Source organism: Pieris napi, chromosome Z (assembly GCF_905475465.1).
Source record: "Pieris napi chromosome Z, ilPieNapi1.2, whole genome shotgun sequence".
NCBI lineage: Eukaryota > Metazoa > Arthropoda > Insecta > Lepidoptera > Pieridae > Pieris > Pieris napi.
In genome coordinates this window covers 2,916,100-2,934,802 of record NC_062259.1, presented here as the reverse complement: position 1 = coordinate 2,934,802, position 18,703 = coordinate 2,916,100, and the positions used below count along the sequence as shown (strand labels likewise).

Here is an 18,703-nt window from a genome sequence, read left to right as displayed (position 1 = left end):
TGTGGTATGTCACGAACGCTTCAGCCTCAACGAAAGCTGTGATAGCTCTCACTTTCATACGGGACCAGTTGACCGGCGCGGGGTAGGCACGGTCGGGGGAGGGGGAATGGCCTCTTGCTATAAAAAATAAACTACTTTTCCTTTCTCAAAAACACGAACACTTTCACCGTTCCGTTGCCTAAAATGCGATAATTATCACTACGCGCGAGCTCACTCGAGAGATAGTGGCTCAAGGCTTTTTCTAAATCGACTTAACCCATTCCACTTTCTTAATAAAGCCTTATTTAATTTTATACACATATTTTTAAGTCGAATGTAGAAGTTGAAGTAAGAAGTAGACATGGGAAGAAATTGGCTGTGCCAAAAATCAATCTGGAACTGTTTCGGAAAAACAGCTTTTGTATGGCAATTAAAGTCTACAATAAATTACCAAAAGAATTAAAAGATCTTCCGTCTAGATTCTTTAAAAAGCGACTTAGTGAATTACTTTTAGAAAAAATTTACTATTCAATAAATGATTATTTGCATGAAACACCGTAATTGATATAAAGCTAATGATGTAATGTATATAATATAATAGACTAGATAATATAAGAATTGACTTTGAATAATAATGTAAAATTCTTTAAGACAAATTTGCGCGCCATCGTGTGTGGCAGAATATGCGAACGATTTACGATTGTATCACCTTAACATTTTGTACCATATTCTTGCAAAAAATAAATTATTATTATTATTATAAATATATATACAACTAGCTGTTCCCTGCCACGCTGTGGCACATATTGATTGAATGGTTGAGAAATGAGAAACAAAAGAAAGAATACATTTCATATAAGTTTAATTTTGTAAGAAAAAAATTAAAAAACAAAAACAAAATGATAAAAACAATCCTTGATGCGGATTACATATCATGATAAAATTTCAGCTCGATCAGTGCAGAACTTTTTGAGTTATTGAAGCGTACACAAACCAACAACATTTTTACATATACATATAAGATATATAAACAGCAAGTGATGAAATACTACTTTAGTTTGGGAGGACCCCACGGATTAAAAAAACATATGGTATACGCGCTTTGTCTTTCTGATAACCGATAGATATTAATACAATCTCGATAACTCGAATGTCAAGGAAAATACAAAAATTCGACTTGACGAGTTTTCGACTTAACAAGAACTTCAAGATACATATGATCTACCTGTTGAAATTTAGACTTACAGACGCACTTATATATATAATACGGATAATAATAATATTTCTTTTTTGGCGTTAATAAGTGTACATTGTGTTACCTATATGAATAAATGATTTTGATTTTTGATAATTTCTATGTGTATTTTGTAGAGGTGAATTGGAATAACAATTCAACTTAAGTTTTGTAGCTTATATATTTTACATGTTAAAGCTAATTAATTACATATTTATTAATAAAACTGCACTCTAAAAAAATTTATGAAAGTATTCATTAAATGCACGTATGCAAATCAAAAACAATAGATTAGAAGCAATAGAAAAAGAAGAGTAATTCGAGCGGGTTTAACAATTCAAACATTCTTATGTACACGCGTTAGAAGTTATACTTCTTTGATGTAACAAGATAAAAATCTTTTAAAAAAAATGTATCTTTCGCCTTATTCTAAGTTTGTAGAAAAAACGACACTAACAATAGAAAAAAGGTATTAAATACATTAAAAGTTTTATTATAACGCATTATCTAGTTAAATAAAGTTTATTTAAATATCCCAAAAAAGCTATTTCTACATAATTAAAGACATTTTTTATTTTAAAAAGTGGACTATTCTAACTTCAGGGTGTCTGTCGGTTTTTTGAGACGTGCGCGCGCATCGTAACAATTTACTCATATTTTTTCCCTAACGCGCCTAAAGTATAACTTCAAAAATGTGACCTTGAGATACCTCGAGCGCGACAGACTAAGGACAAGAAAAGTTAAGTGCATGCAGAAAAGTGTACATTTAAATAATCTAAGCAAGACATAAAGTATGGGGCGAGACACAAAGTTGTAAAAAACGCTACCTCGATTTAAAATTTTATTTTGAAGGATACCTATTGTACGGTATTCATGCAGTGATATAGCTAAAACCATCGATAAATGATGCTATTTATTAAATAATCTGACGGGCTGCCCTCAATGCACCTCAATTAAGGGTTCATAGATGGTGCAAAGTTTCCCCCCGTATGATTTTCTGACGCGCCCGAATAACACGCAAAATAACCGCTTGAGCACAAAAAAATATTTTCGGACTTCTTCTCCTTTACATATTTCTAAACACCACAAAGGCTATAGATACAGAAATACATATAATATTAATTTTTTTTTTCTTATTAGTATCTGCATATGTGTACAAAAGGAATTACACAAACGCCGTACAATAATAAATGACCTATATTATTTCTGCAATTATCGGCGAATTAAAAATTTTACGAGTTAAGATTAGTAAAATATACGTGTTGAGAAGTAAAAACAAAAATATATATGTTATATGATTTCTGTTATATGAAGAAAGAAAATTAGTGTGTTATTAATGATAACAAAATATCAGACATTTTGCCGTATATCTCTCCGCTAACCTTTACAAAACACCTCTATAATCGAGTGTATCGCTGCAATTTGAATAGGAAATAAAAAAACATTTGCTTATAAAATCGACTAAATTTATATGATTATAATGTTTGCGGTCGACTCGCGCGCCGCTCAGCTACTGTATAATATGAAGGCAATATTTTAATATTAAACACTATAGTGGCGTCATCTCCCCTCATACCTCCGCAGGTTCTGATACCATTGAAACTCAGCGAATACTTTAGACGTAACGTTTATCAACGAGCTAACCAAAAAAAGGGGTGCGTGTATATAAGTACGCGCGTAAGATGTTATACTTCTTTGGCATTATTAAAAATAGTTTTTGATTGCATGCAAATAATTAATTACAATTAAATAATCAAAGACTGGAAAAGGAGTCATTATAGTCAATAAAGTTCAGTTTACATTTGAAAAATTAAATATTTATTATTATTCTCTTACATTAAGCGTAACATAAATTCTATTATTATTCGAATGTTGTTTTTAAATTATGTCCAATGCCCATTTATGCTTATTAAGTTCCGCGGGCAACTTCATTCTGTTAATTTTGTGTAACGGTGCCCATCGTAAAATTTCACTCTCATCAATTTTTCATATCGCGCCTAAAGAAGTATAACTTCAAAAATAAAAATTAAATTTTTATCGAATAAAGTTTTTATGCGTGAAACGTAAATTGGAATAACGAGCTACGAAATTTTCAACGCGTGCATCGTATAGATGTACACAACCTTTTATTCGTATCTAGTGTTATTGGCCATACAAAGACAGGACCTTTAAGATTAATAACTTTATTTGAAATTTATTTTTTAATGAATTGTTATGAAACACGCAAAACGCCGTGTTGTAAACCTTCATTCCTATATTTTAAATGTTCTTAAAGAATAACTGTTCCTTACAATACGTGGTTTTTTATAATCGTCATTTATTAAGAGCTAAAAGTAGTTTTTAAGCGAGGATTATACCTCTTGACGGTCTTCTGATGTGAGAAATATACTTTCGATATAATCATTGTATATCTGATAACGCAGTCCTAGACGGCACGTGTAAACAGCTGTTAAAATTCAGAGGTAAAACTCGAATGCCCTTGACCGATACAGCTCATTTTAAAAACATATAAGTAATATATCTGTTTGCAGATTTTGTATGAGACAATAAATTAACGTTTAATAAAACGATTCGGGAATTACTTAAATTGTAAATATGCAGAGACGGAAGTTTCGTTTAGATACAGCCAAATTAAAACCAATATTTATTGGAAATCTAATCATGTTCAACATCTGAACTCTGAGTTAAGTCAAAGAAGCGGTTGCTTTTATAGACATCATTAAATTTATTTTCCTTCTTGTACGGTTTAATTGAGGAAAATATGTGTAAATGCTTCATAAACATAGGTAGTTATGTAGTTTGTAAACTTTTAAAAAGTGTCAAAATTGAAAATAAAACGTAAGAAAAGCATGTATCGTGTTAGTCTTACTTCTCTTCGTTGAAAACTGATAACTGGGAACTAAATGATGGAAAGCGATAATATTAAGTGAGCTCATAATGTATAGAAATCCTCGGAGCAGCGAGGTCGCTCCGTGAAGCCTATGAAGTGCCCAGGATACTTCTGTGCTTCTGGAAGGAGCTAGGCTGGCTTAGGTAGCCAGGACTTTATGGGAAACGGACCTAGTGAGAGTCTAAGTGTTGAAACTGAGTCCACCAACCTTTAACCTTTAAGTGAGCAAATCGTTCGATCATCGTTTAAAGAAAGTAATAACGTTTTAATGCAGAACTTGAAAATGAAAAAAGTTACTTATGATAAAAAAAGATTTTTAAACTTTTTAAGGAAACGATTAATTTACACACAAAAGTCTAAAGTCAAAAATCATTTAATCATATAGGTCACACAATGTACACTTAAGAAAATCAAAAAAAGAAATGTATATGAAATGCTTCCAACTTTACATTTAGTGCCAGTTCTCAAATCAAGGGCGTAGGAGAACTGGCAGTAAACTCTCCGCCGCTCTTTTTAATCGCCATGTTTTTTTTACACAACGTTTGTAAGGAGCTGCAACCATTACACCATTCTTCACGTGACATCTTAAGTAATTAATAATAAAATAAATTAAAAACAAAGGTTTGTCCTCTATCAGCAGGAGGCATGGTGAAATAGGAGCACGCACTTACATTCTCGTGGGAACAACACGCAAACACATAGTCGAAATAACTAACATCACCGCATACACGAATTCAAACAAAATGTGTGTTGTTTATCATAATTTATTTTATCACCGTCAATGACTCCGTCGGAAACTATAGACTAACGCTCGTAAGTATTTGTTAATAAGCATTCCATTCTCGCCGCTATTTCTCTCTAATTTCTTCTACCGAACGAAAACGGATGCCGGTAAGTTGAGTTTAGGAAGAAAAGCTGGCCAGAGCCATATCTAAAGACTGTTAGCACAGTACAATGATATTTATTCAGTTTCAGAACTCAAACTTGATTGGGGATTTTCAGTCACTATTTCGTTGTGGGCCTAACACAGTACGTGATTTAATATTTGTATTCATCGTAAACAACTGTAATTTTGTTATTCATTACGCAATTCACAATACACCCTAGATATGAAACAAAGAAAATCAGCACATAATCTAAATAACAGATCCGCAAATCCGCGCCCAAATGGAAAACAGTTGTGCCATTCTAACGAAACACATTCAATTCAGAGCCATAAACAAATAATGATTTCCGATACTTTTTGAAATAATTACGCAGTCTTTTGTAAACATTAACAGTAATTAACTCAACATTATTGCGGTAAAGCATCTACTATGTTGTAATGTGAATGTTTTTAAGATACATAGCGTATAAGTTCTTCCGTTGATTAAACGTGGTCACTCTAATAATAAATAATAAAAGATAACAACATCGTAAGGTGATGTGAAGAATATTTTCACTTTGTGTGTCTATCTGAGTCTTTATAAAAGATATAAGAAAAGAAAACTATAGATGTACACACGCTTAATCTATTATTCGATATTTATCCTTATGAGTTTTTTTTTATGATTGGACAATTCACACCAATTGACCTAGTCCCATGCTAAGCTGGTGAAGCTTGTGTTATGGGTACTAGGCAACGGATATACATACATATTATAGATAGATAGACATATAAATACATATTTTATTTTACATATTTTAAAAACACAAGGCCTAAGCACAACACCAAATGCTCATCACATCGATGTTTGTCTCAGCCGGGGATCGAAACAGTCAGGGATACTAACCACTAGACCAATGAGCCATCAAAATTGTGTTTAGTAGTAAATGAACGGGTTGAAGTCAAGAACTCTTAGTCATCAGCAATTATTGTAGATTTTTTGACAGTCTATTTTAATGGCCCAGTTGGAAACGAGTATAAAATACTTTTGTGTTCCAAATTCGACTATTTCGTAATTTTAGAGATATTATAATGTCAGGAGGAAATATCATAAGTATGCAGCTATTTATAAATGCGCGTACGCTGATTGTATTTACAATATTATTAATAAGATTGTCAAATGGGAAAAATATAAAGATTACTACCGAATTGTAAACAAAGTATGAAAAAAATGCTTGTTTCAATTCGGATCTATATGATTTACATTTTATATATTCTTTAAAATTTATATGCAAATTAGAAATTTCAAGGTAAAACGTTAGTACTTGTCATTTGTACTTACGCAAAATACCAAAAATCAAAAGTATATGATGTTCATAAGTAATTATTATCTTATAATTTTATGAATTCCTTTTAATTTTTTGAGTAGTTTAACGCCCATCGTATGGTTTCATTTTGAGAGATTCGTTTTCATTGTCTAGTTTCTGATTTTTTAAATAGAAATTGTATTTTAAAAACCTTAATTTGTTTAAAGAACTTTTATTCCGTCAAAATAAAAAATATAACACAGTTTTTCGTAACCAACTTTTTGGCTTAGTGTTCTCACATTATAGGTAGATTATTAATCCAATCACTCGTATGAAATCTTATTGGGTCTCATTTCAATTTAAATAAATTAACTAACTCATATTTAATATCTGTATTGCTTTCTTATTCCCAGTACAAGTACAATCTTTGCTTATTTATTACACTAATTACTACTATTAATAGTATGTGTATTGTGTATGTAAAACTTATGAAAACCAAAACACTTCTAGATAACAATTCTCAATATAACGACATTAATAAGAAATCTAGATAAAACAGGTAATTACAGGTTTGAAATAAGCTTGCTTTACCGTGAGTAAAGATATTGTAAATCTTTAGCTTAATTTTCGATTAACAAGTTGTTAATTGATTGTCTTTTGTTATTCTTGGTATATTATGTACGATTTGTGTCTCAGCTATATTAAAGTTTAAGTACTTCATGCCCTATCATTCTGATAACGAGGAATTTTTCCTCATGAGTGTCAATTATATGTCATGTGTATGTTTAGCGCGGAGGCTGTGCTTCGGTGCAAGAAGCCTTACCGCTAACGGGCCGCTCGCTCGTGTCCCGTGGGCGGTAAACGTCAACTCTAATGCTATTAATCATCGGTTAAAACAAAATAGGATTTAAAACTGTATTAACTTCTTTTTTATGAGCCATACATAATTCTTCTAAGTACTTTGGTTGGTGTTCTTCGCACGATTCTTCTGTCAGTACTTACTTAAGAAGAACATCTTCGTGGAGACAGACGGGATGTCATACTCTGCACCATCCGATTGCGGCGTACCTGGGCAGGTGTAGCGAGCAGACCCGGGAGCGGCTGGCTCTAGAAAGCAGCGATCGGGTGCCGGTGGTAGGGCGCCCGAGCCCATATCTATGTACCCGTGCCGGTCAAGGCGGCGCGCGTGCCAGCTTCGCGGCCGCGCGTTCGCTGTGGCGAGCTCAATCGTGGCGGTGAGGACGACCGATCCCGGGGCGATACAAGGCGGGATTGAGGAGATGCGAGCGCGCACGTGCCCGTCATCGTGCTCGCCCCCTGCCCTGCGCCCCCGCCGCTTGTCGGACACGTGCGCCCAGCCACGTGAAGCCCCCGCGCCCCGCGCCGCGTGTGCCCATACACCCGTCATTATAACAATTTTTAATTATTTCTATATTAAAACGTTTCATCACGTTCATTAATTCTACCCGTCCGAAGTTATAATCATTGCAAAAAACGAATAAAACAAAGCAAAGACAACGTCTCAGCTGAGGGAATCTGAGTCCGTAGGCTCAGCAGCTGAGTGTCATGGCCCTGGTGGTTATTGCTACGGTAGCAGTTTTACGGCGTGATCCATGAGATAAGCCGATACATCTTACTGACCACAACATGTTCTGATAGTGGCCATGACAAAGCTGCCTTTTAATTCAACTTGCTTTTCAGAGTGTCGACAGATTATTATTGCTTTAGTAACGATGAAATATAAACCAATGCTAACCGTATATAACACTTACATTTACTTATATTTTAACACGATTTATTGAAGTCTAAAGTTTTTAAGTGTTTAAATATGCATTTTGCTACAGCGTAGACCCCATAAGCGCTACGCGGCGTGCTCGAAAGGGATTAAGATCCCGATCCCACCCAATCGGGTGAGAGATGATACGTACAAGTTGACAACACAAACCAAAGTAATTTGTGGAACTTTCACATTCTAGACCAGGCACAATTAAATAAATAATGTCGAGTAGTCGCGGAAACTAGTTCTTAATAATGTTTGGTTCAGCGTAATAATAATAAACTGATTTTATTCAGTTTTTTAACTTTATTGATATAACAAAAGCCATTGCCGATACTTAATGATGAACATTGAAGTTTATGTTGGACATAGAACATCAACCATCCAGCTCCACTGGTCTGTAGTGGGCCAGGCGCAGCCTATTGTTCTTGGATATTCTTCGACTCTTCTTCTTCTCTGATTCTTGTTCTATTTGGTTCAGTCCTGGCTGTCTGCCTTTAAATTGTTTTCTTCTAACCCTTGCAGTAATTGACACTGTTGCACGAACCATACGGTGGTCTGTTGGGTGGTTGGTATTAATTATATCTAGCTTTTCGAGGGTAAGATGATAGGGTATTTTAATAATAAAAAGATTTCATTAGCGGTTCGAGTATCTGGTAATATCAATGTCTATTTTGTTTTTCTTGAAATGAGAGTTCGCAATAAACAATTGTTTTTCTAAACAGAAGTCAATAAGAAAATTGCGTCGCTCGCGTCTGACGTATTTCCATAAATCCAAAAACAACTTTTCGTTGACGTGCCTCGGTCTTCTTGAAAAAATCTCCAAACACAATTGTACTGTATAGTTAACTAGTGCATTATTTAAGCTAGCATAAATATCAATGTCTTCTTGGCATGATTTCGCTGTGGGGCATAGACTTGAATTATGTTAATGTTATTATTATCACAGGACATTTCAAGTTTTGCAACTCTGTCTGATATAACCTCAAAATCTAAAATATTTGATTTCAACTTATTTTTAATCACCTACACTATTTCTTCCACTTTCCTTTCCGGTGTATAAAAAGATGTGGGGTTCGTATTCAACAATGTGTGTTCCCTTTTTTTATTTATTAATAAAGGAAATTTATTAAATAGTAGATTACAATAAAAAAAAATATGTTTATATAGGAATATAAGATACAGGTATCACTTATTCCACGTCATTAAATTTGAATCGGTAGGCATCCCTACTCATCGGCAAAGAAGACAGAGGGTGTAGGCCGAGAGAAAAAGCCGGCGTAAATAACTCTCGGTACTCTTTTAAAATACCAAATCATCATACAAACATAGAAGTAACCAGAAAGTAGGGAGATACGCTCTTCATTTGTATTAAATTACAAAACTGAACGGAAACCTCGCAGTCCAGTTTCCAGAAGTGGCACCTGACGTGGGACCCAGCCATCGTTATACTCAACCATATTTGAGGGTATTAAACGACCCGTCACCCAACGCCACCGCCGCAGTCACATATGAGTGTGATTTAATTATGTAATGTTATAAATTTCATGATTAATAACACCTGTAACTGTCAGTTTTACCACAAAATGATTTTCATACTGAATTACGAAATTCCTATAAGTTAGGTACTCGACCACGCAACAAGTGCAAGAGAGATGTTTTTTTTTTATGTCACAGGAAGCAGACGGGTATGACGCCCATGCACACTCACATTGTCAGAAGGCTCGCAAGCATATAATAAGAAATTCAATTTAAAACTATTGCTTTGAGGTACTCTAGAATCTAGGGCCTAGGTACTCTAGTCTAGGCTCCAGGTTCAAAATTATTGGCCATAATGATGATAAGCGTAAGACAGACTGGAGCGGTTTAAAAATATTCTCCAGCGTGCAGCCTTTTCTCGGTAGTACTGTTTTGCTTTGGTCTATTTTTTCATTTCATATTAAGTTTACAAGTGGAACAGTGTTGGCCTAGTGGCTTCAGCGCGCGACTCTCATCTCTGTGGTCGAAGGTTCGATCCCCGGCTGTGCATTAATGGACTTTCTTTCTATGTGCGCATATAACATTCGCTCGAACGGTGAAGGAAAACATCGTGAGGAAACCGACATTTCTTGGACCCAAAGAGTCGACGGCGTGTGGCAGGTACTTGCTGATGACTTTCATTAATGATCATGAAACATATTCAGAAATCTGTGGCCCAGTCCTAAAGGTTGTAGAGCCACTGATTTCTTTCATTATTTTATAATAAACAATACCAGGTAGTAATTTTACAGTCGGTTACTTAATTTTCATGTACTAATAAGCTTGCATTATTAAAAAAAATTCAAACACTATCAGTTAGTAGTACTGAAATTTGTTGGTTATTTTTTAATCTGATTCGCCCCCCTTATATTATAATGGAAATAATAGACTATTATGATATTATATTGGGCCACATAACCTCGTATGTCAAAAAACCATTTATTTTTTATGTTTAGACTCGTCATTTCACTTGTATAATCATGAAGTACATATTTATGTTATTAATATATGTCATTTTTACCATCTAAAAGTATAGACAACAGACAGTGACGATAACAAAAGACGCGCGATCGCATCCCGTAAAATTAACGGTTATCAGAATCTGCTCTGAAAAACAGTTTTGGAAATTGAACTGGGCAAAACCGTAAGCTGAGTCACGTGGAAAGGGTGCGATTCGACTAACGTGATCTCATCGATCGGGGTACCAGAGAGCAAATTTATTGACGTCATTGAAACTTAAGTTGCAAATTTTTTTTTCTAAGGTTTCTAATTAGAGAGCTAATTGTGGATATCATTTCGAAATGAATCCCACAAAAATCGAGAAAGTCTCCCAACTCCGTGGGGTATTGGCCGAAACGTATTAAGTGATAATTTTAGTTCACTACGAAAGTAGACCTCTGACGTCATCGCCATTTGATTGATTTCTTAAACAATGTAAAATATGTAATGTACCTATTTATGACCGTAAATAAAAAACAGTGGCGCAACATCCTCTTTAGGTCTGTGCCTCAGATTTCTGAATATTTCACGACCGTTATTAGGCTGAATATTTATTGGTTTGCGTTGCTAAATGAAAATAATATCTGAATTTCCAAGTTTTGCGAATTGGTGCAAATTTCATTTACACATACGGTACGGTACATACGGTAAACATCCCGTTAATCCATATCAATGGACAGGAGCATAAGTAAGCTTGTTCCCATTCAGTCGAATATTTTTACAAACCAATGAGGTTTCAACACAGGGCCTATCAATTCGTATTGCTTTGTCAAAGCAAAGTAATCGCTCGATATATAACAGCAGAACCATCACACGTTGCATCAAGGATTGTCCAGTTTCACTTTCGATCCGATTATTCATTACATTTAAATTAACTCGGGTGAAACGTGATACATTTACATTTTGAAACTGACTGTTATAGTGTGAGATGCGTTTGGAACACGTGATTAATATAAAACGGATATATCCTTCCAATGCAACCAATAACGATTCCACCAGTGTGCTGAACCGTGCGGCAGTCTTGCACAGCACAAATGTTTGGTCGACTCACTCAAATTATGATATTATATTGGGCGAATATTTCAGCAAAGTTCGCGCACACAGTACAAGTAATGGACTCGTGTCGAAGCACACACACTAATTGTTCGCGAACTTATTCTTGCTTCCACTACCAGCTAACAAATTTGTGGGCGCAATATGCGAAGTAATTTTTAAATGATCAAGATTATGTTACAAAGCACGTTTTCTCTTCAAAAATCTTCTCAGTAACAAGCGTGGAACACTGTGCGCGCATAAAAGTTATATACCGGAGGAGAGACAGCCAAACGCGATACTCGCTTAGTATGCGTTCTGCTATTATTTGCACAAAATGATTGCAAACAAATGTGCCGCACGCTATTTTGGTAGAATCGTACCTGAAGATGTCGCTAACTGGTTTATCAAGACTACCTGGAGTGAACAACTAATTTCCACAAATAAGCTTTATGCCGGTTTAATTTTAAGTGGGTTAAAAATTGGTTCGCACACATAATGTCAAAACTCCCTCTTATCTTAAAAATGAATATGAATTCTCAGGTCCTTATAACTATATATATAATAGTATCAATCGCTTATACTGGGAATAAATAAGGCGCAACTGCGTTTCTCTTTGAATACAAAAGAAACAACATTTAAAGCGTATATTCTAGGTTTTATAAAGTAAAATAATATAATGAAAAAATTTAAATATCTTACATATATTATGTCAAGTGACATAAATTAAACATCGTTGATCAGACGGCAAAGACAACATTACAAAAGAGTTTATATAAAATACAATATAGACAAGAGTTTGTATAGGGAAATATATTATGTTTTCCTTACATATATATTGCGCTCCTCTAATAGATCACAGCTCATTCATTTAGCATCTCCGCCATTAAGTTGTGGAATAGGCTGCCCGACTCCATACGATAGGACTCTTTTAAAAATCTGCATAAACATTTCTTAAACATATCCTAACCTGCTCAATCGTGACTTTTGTAATTATTGGATTTCTTATTACTTTGTATTGCATCAATTCATGAATCTGTGAGATTAGCTTTTTTGTTTATTTTATTAAATTTATAAGATTTGGTTAGGGAGCGTTCAAGTATTACGTCACGCAATTTTTGGATATTATTGACCCCCCCCCCCATTTAACGCGCCGTTACGTTACCCAAGTATAGTAAAACGTTTCGTGACCACCTAGTGACTCTTTATACCTAAAAGTTACCATTATGTGGTGTAAAATGCTGGAAAGTCGAAATAATATTAACAATAACGCGTAATTCAATCCCCGCCCCGCATCGTAACGTTTTACAAAAAGACCCCCCCCCCCCCCAAATTCGTTACGTAATACTTGAACGCTCCCTTATGCGCTTTTTGCAATTTATCCATCATATTTCGTTTTTTAGTTTTTTCCTTACTAGGGTTGCCTGGAAGAGATCACTTGTTATAGGGCCGCCCGTTGCATGCCTTATAATATTTATGAATTATATTTGTTATTCTATAAATGAAATGTGTAACGAAGTGTAAATATATAAAAGAAATAAATAAATAAGGTACCATAAGTTACATTTACTACCTAAGCTACAGTTGCCCTTACTTAATGCTCGGAAAGAACACCCAACGTTTCACATTAGAATTAGTACATCTCTTACTATCTTAGCAATTTTATTGCCATTAACAGAATTTAAAGACTTTTGTATAAGAAACATATGAGCAAAACAATTCGTAATGGATTTTTCAAGGCTTTCTAATTATAAAATAAAATATGTTTATTATGGAACATAAGATACGGGTATCACTTATTCCACGTCATTAAATTTGTATCGGTAGACATCCCTACTCATCAGCAAAGAAGAGGGTGTAGGCCGAGAGACAAAAGCCGAAAATCGAATCATCATACAAAATGTCTATGGCAAACATAGATAGAAGTAACCAGAAAGGAGGGAGATACTCTCTTTATTTGTATTAAATTACAAAACTGAACGGAAACCTCGCAGTCCAGTTTCCGGAAGCGGCACCTGATGGCTCACGCCAGCCATCGTTTTACTCAACCATATTTGAGGGAATTAAACGACCCGTCACACGTCATAACAAAAACAAACGAATGGCGAAGTAAGTCCGAGAGTCAAGTAACGATAAGTTACTGCAACTTATCGTTGTTCTTATAAATAAACATTATTTTGCGCATTGTAAACAATATTGTCTAACATTTCGCTAATATATAAGTCGTGAGAAAATGTGAAATATACAACGAAACGCTCATTTTCACATATTTAATATTATTCGCTTTTTACATATTCCTAGTCCTGAAGGACTCTTTATTCAACTAATCAGTTAAAAATTATTTATTCCACAACTATTAAAGCCGGCATTCCGAGGCGTGCCAGTTATTTCAATTTCAATTGCTATACAAATCATGGGGGTAGGTAAAAACTAATAAGTCTTTTTACAAATATTGTTTCGTGCTGAAATGCAAAAACACGTCACTAGAATGATAACCACGTATGTCAAAAAACCATTTATTTTTTTATTCTTAGACTTTTATGCCATTTAAGTGGAATAATCATGATTATTAATAATTTATGTTATTAATAAATAAGTCCTTTTAACCACTCGAAACTATACAAACATATATTTTAACGAACATTGATGAAATGAAACATTTTTAAAATATCGTGCTTTAAGGTAGATATTCTATGAATATGATAGCTTAGTATGAATTAGTAAGAATTAGTAAGAAGTTATCTTTAATATTTGGGAGTAATAAAATCGGTTTTACCTGTTTTTCATAGTTAACAATAACAAAAGATTTTAGTTTGTTTTATTATTGTTTTTTTGTACTATTTTAGAATATTCTATAATATTTTTATGTATGTTTTGGTTTAGCCCTTCTTGCCCTTTATCCATTATATTTCTTTTTTTTAGTTTTTTCCCGTACGAGGGTTGCCTGGAAGACATCGCTATTTTGTACGATTATGAAAAATACTAAGACAAATTTGTAATTTACGCGTTTTACATGAAAGATCCGCTATCCATTTTCTGTGCTATAATATCGACTGAATATCATATTGCCCCAGTAAAGTTCACCATACAATCCCCAAATCCCCCATCAAGCAGATAAAACAAAGAAAACAATGGAGTTGCGAGTAGCGAATAAACGGAATTATTTTGATAAATAAATAAAAGAATACACTTGTATTCTTTCACTCACTCGAGTAAGCAACTAACAGGGAATCTGGAAGATATAGGCCGCTAGTCAGGGCCGTCTTAAACTAGGCTGGGGCCATTGGGCACACAAGAATTTGGGGCCCTTTTGGAAAGTAAAAAAAAGCTAGGTATAACCATTTATTATCATTAAATACTGTATGATATATTCTGTCCGTCTGAAAATCCGTTTCCGGCTGTCATACTGTAAGCATCGTAATTGTGTAGCTCCGTAATATTGAGTGCTAAAAAATAATTTCGTACACTGTTCTTGAGACTGCGACGTCACAAAACACAAATCGAAGTGTCGTCCGTGTAGTGGAACTACCGATTTCACACAATATCACGTAAGTTCTTGAATTTCAACAAAAGTATCTCCAAAAAGTGATAATTAGAGGTTAGAAATTCACCAATCATATTGAGCATAGACAAAAGATCAATGACATTGACACTTGTCACAGCAACAGCTAACTAGTGTTGCCAGAGCAAGTAAATAAAAACTACCACTAATTACGTTCCATAACACGCAGATTTAGTTTACAAGAATGGAAGATCAGTTTCAACTATTGTTTGATAAAATGAAGAATGAAATCTTGAACCAAACAATAGAATTGAAAGATTCGATAACAAATAATATAATGGAGAGATTAGACGAAAAACTTCAACCTATTATAACAGAAAATAGAAACTTAAAAATAAAAGTAGAAAATCTCGAAAAGGAAGTAGAAAGTTTAAAAAGAGGAAAGAAGCAAAACAATTTGATAATGTTTGGAGTAAATGAAGGCGAAAGGTCTACACAAGAATTAATACAAAATACAATACATATTTTCAAAACTGACCTTGACATACAATTACAAGAACATGAGATAAACAAAATATATCGTCTAGGAAAGGGAAAGTCTTCTGGAAAACCAAGACCAATTCTGATTTCCTTTACGAGCGAATGGAAGAAGAATGAAGTTATGGGAAAGAAGAAAAACTTCAAAAATGTATATGTTACAGAAGACTACACAAAGGAAGTAATAGAGAAAAGGAAAACGTTGCAGGCGCAGCTAAAAGAGGAGAGAGAAAAGGGAAATATCGCGTACCTGAAATTTGACAAACTAGTAGTAAAAGAAAAAAATACTAACATAAATAAGGAAAAGCGCAAAAGAGAAACGTCATCATCCCCACAAAACAATGCTCAACCAAGGAAACAACAAACTCTAATGCCGCCGATTAACAATAGACCAAATGCTTTCGACGTAATGAGGATTAGAGCTAATTCTCTTTCGTCTTTTCCCGCTAAGACAACAACTAACAAAGAATAACAATTAACTGTCGGTAAACGGAAAAATAAACAGCTCAACATGAACCAACATAAAATAACAAAACAAAATACTTCCCCAAGCCGACTGGTCATCGTGGGGAAAAATGACCACGACCCTCTAAAGGAAAAAAATAACACTAACATGAAAAATAACACTAACATGAAAAACAAAGTAAATGACATCCACATAGCAACTATTAACTGTCGATCTCTTAGAACACCTGAAAAACTCCAAGAACTAGAGCTGGCAATAGAAGAGTTAAAGTGGGATATTATAGGTATTAGCGAAATGCGCAGATTTGGAGAAGGTATAGAAAACCATGGCAAATACGTACTACATTATAAAGGGGAGACGCCCGGGCTGTATGGAGTTGGATTCATGGTGAAAGCAAATCTAGTCAACAACATAGAAGAACTTAGTGGATTCTCGGAACGTATTGCAATCCTTAATATAAAACTGCCCGTGAACGGAGATAAAGAAGAGAGATGGTCTATTATACAGGCATATTCACCAACTGAATCTGATAAAAAAGAGGACGTAAAAACAATTGAGGAATTCTATGAAAATCTCCAAAACGCTATTGATAACGCACACAAAAACGTCATCGTGATGGGAGACTTTAATGGACAAATTGGGATTCAAAATAGTGGGGAAGAAAATACCATAGGAAACTATGGGTATGGAAATAGAAGCAAAAACGGAACAAGACTAGTAAACTTTGCACTGGAAAACAGATTAAGTATTCTAAACAGTTTTTATAAAAGGAAACCATCAAAAAAATGGACATGGATCTCACCCAATGGACAATATAGGAATGAAATCGATTTTATTATGTCTAATAATAGAAAAGCCTTCAAGAACATTTCGATCATAAACAATTTAAACTTCCACACAGACCATAGGATGGTTCGAGTTGCGATGTCAGGAATGTTCAAGAAAACAAGACGATTTCAAAATAAACAATTAGCGGTACAATACTCAGGTGACCCTAAACTATTACTTAATAATCTTCAAACATCTCTAGATGCCGCGGAATTAGAGAAGAAAGAATATCCATCGATACAAGAAAAATACAACCTATTACTAAATCAACTAAAAACAGTAACCAGAAAAACAAACAAAAGTATCAAGAAAGAAGTCTCACTTACAATCAAACAATTATTACAAGAACGAAAAGAACTTTTACGACAAAAGGAAATTAAAGGAAACCGCCAAAGAGTAACAGAAGTAAGCAAAAAGATCAGTGAACAACTTAGGAAAGAAAGAAAAACTAAAAGATCTAATACAATGAAAAGTTACATAGAAAAGACAGGAGGAATAAAAAAGGCATTGAAGGAGTTAAACTACAAAAAGGACTGGATACCAAGTATGAGAAAGAAAGATGGCAATAATACAGGTAAAAGACTCGAAATATTAAAAATCGCTACAGAATTCTACCGAAACTTATACCGAAGTCAAAAAGAGAAAGACACTATAAAAGAAAACGACGAAATAACTAATGAAGAATATATACCGGAAATAATGAAGGAAGAAACCATAAAAGCAATAAATACACAAAAACTCGATAAAGCCCCTGGATCTGATCTTGTTACAAACGAACTTCTAAAAGCAACGTTACCAGTAATCGCTCCAAGACTTACAGATATATTTAATGAAATTATCAAAACGGAAAACATTCCAGAGGATTGGACAAAATCTACAATTATACTACTACATAAAAAAGGTGACAAAGGAGATATAGCAAATTACAGACCAATCAGTTTAATGTCCAATATTTACAAAGTGTTTTCAAAAATAATATTATCTAGAATCACAAACACACTTGAAGAAAATCAACCCAAAGAACAAGCTGGATTCCGTAGACATTTTTCAACAATAGACCACATACACGCCCTTAGACAAATACTCCAGAAATTTAAAGAATATAACAAAATTTACTACATAGGGTTCGTGGATTTCAACAAAGCATTCGACACACTTGAACATAGATTTATCTGGGACGCATTAAAAGATCAAGGCGTACATGCAAAATACATACGGATACTGAAAAACGTATACACAAAAAGCACCGCACAAGTAAAACTAGAATCTATAGGCGAAGAATTTCCGGTTGAGAGAGGTGTACGCCAGGGAGACCCAATTTCACCAAAAATATTTGCAGCAGTTCTGGAAATGATATTCAGAAATCTGGATTGGACGAATAAAGGACTAAATATAAATGGCGAAAATCTGAGTCACCTACGCTTTGCAGACGACCTAATCTTATTTTCGGAAAACCCGAAAACCCTAAAGGAAATGTTGCAACAGTTAGCGGAAGAAAGTAAGAAGGCAGGCCTGTCAATGAACTTAACGAAAACAAAAGTAATGTCTAACTCCTCACAAACAGAGTCCATAACAGTAAATGATGAAGAAATAGAGTATGTAAAGGAGTATGTGTATTTGGGACAGTTAATATCTACTGAGGAATGTATGCAAAAAGAAATAGAAAGAAGAATAACTAATACTTGGAAGAGATATTGGTCACTCAGTGAAGTTATGAAGAACCAGGATATGTCTATGAGGAACAAGAGGAGAATATACAATATGTGTAT

At 34.3% G+C, this 18,703-nt stretch overlaps 1 protein-coding gene across 6 annotated transcripts in view; it reads right to left on the bottom strand.

The window, feature by feature from the left end:
• The window catches only part of LOC125062857 (hepatic leukemia factor), a 90,501-nt gene that overhangs the window by 17,510 nt on the left and 54,288 nt on the right, over positions 1-18,703 (bottom strand). Inside the window, exon 1 of one of the 6 annotated variants that reach the window (XM_047669060.1) lies at positions 7,278-7,535. The exons of the other annotated variants lie outside the window; for them this stretch is intronic. Coding sequence (XP_047525016.1) covers positions 7,278-7,428 — 151 coding nt within the window. The 5' untranslated portion in view covers positions 7,429-7,535. Of the gene's footprint in view, positions 1-7,277; positions 7,536-18,703 lie in introns of those variants that run through there. 6 annotated transcript variants of the gene reach the window in all.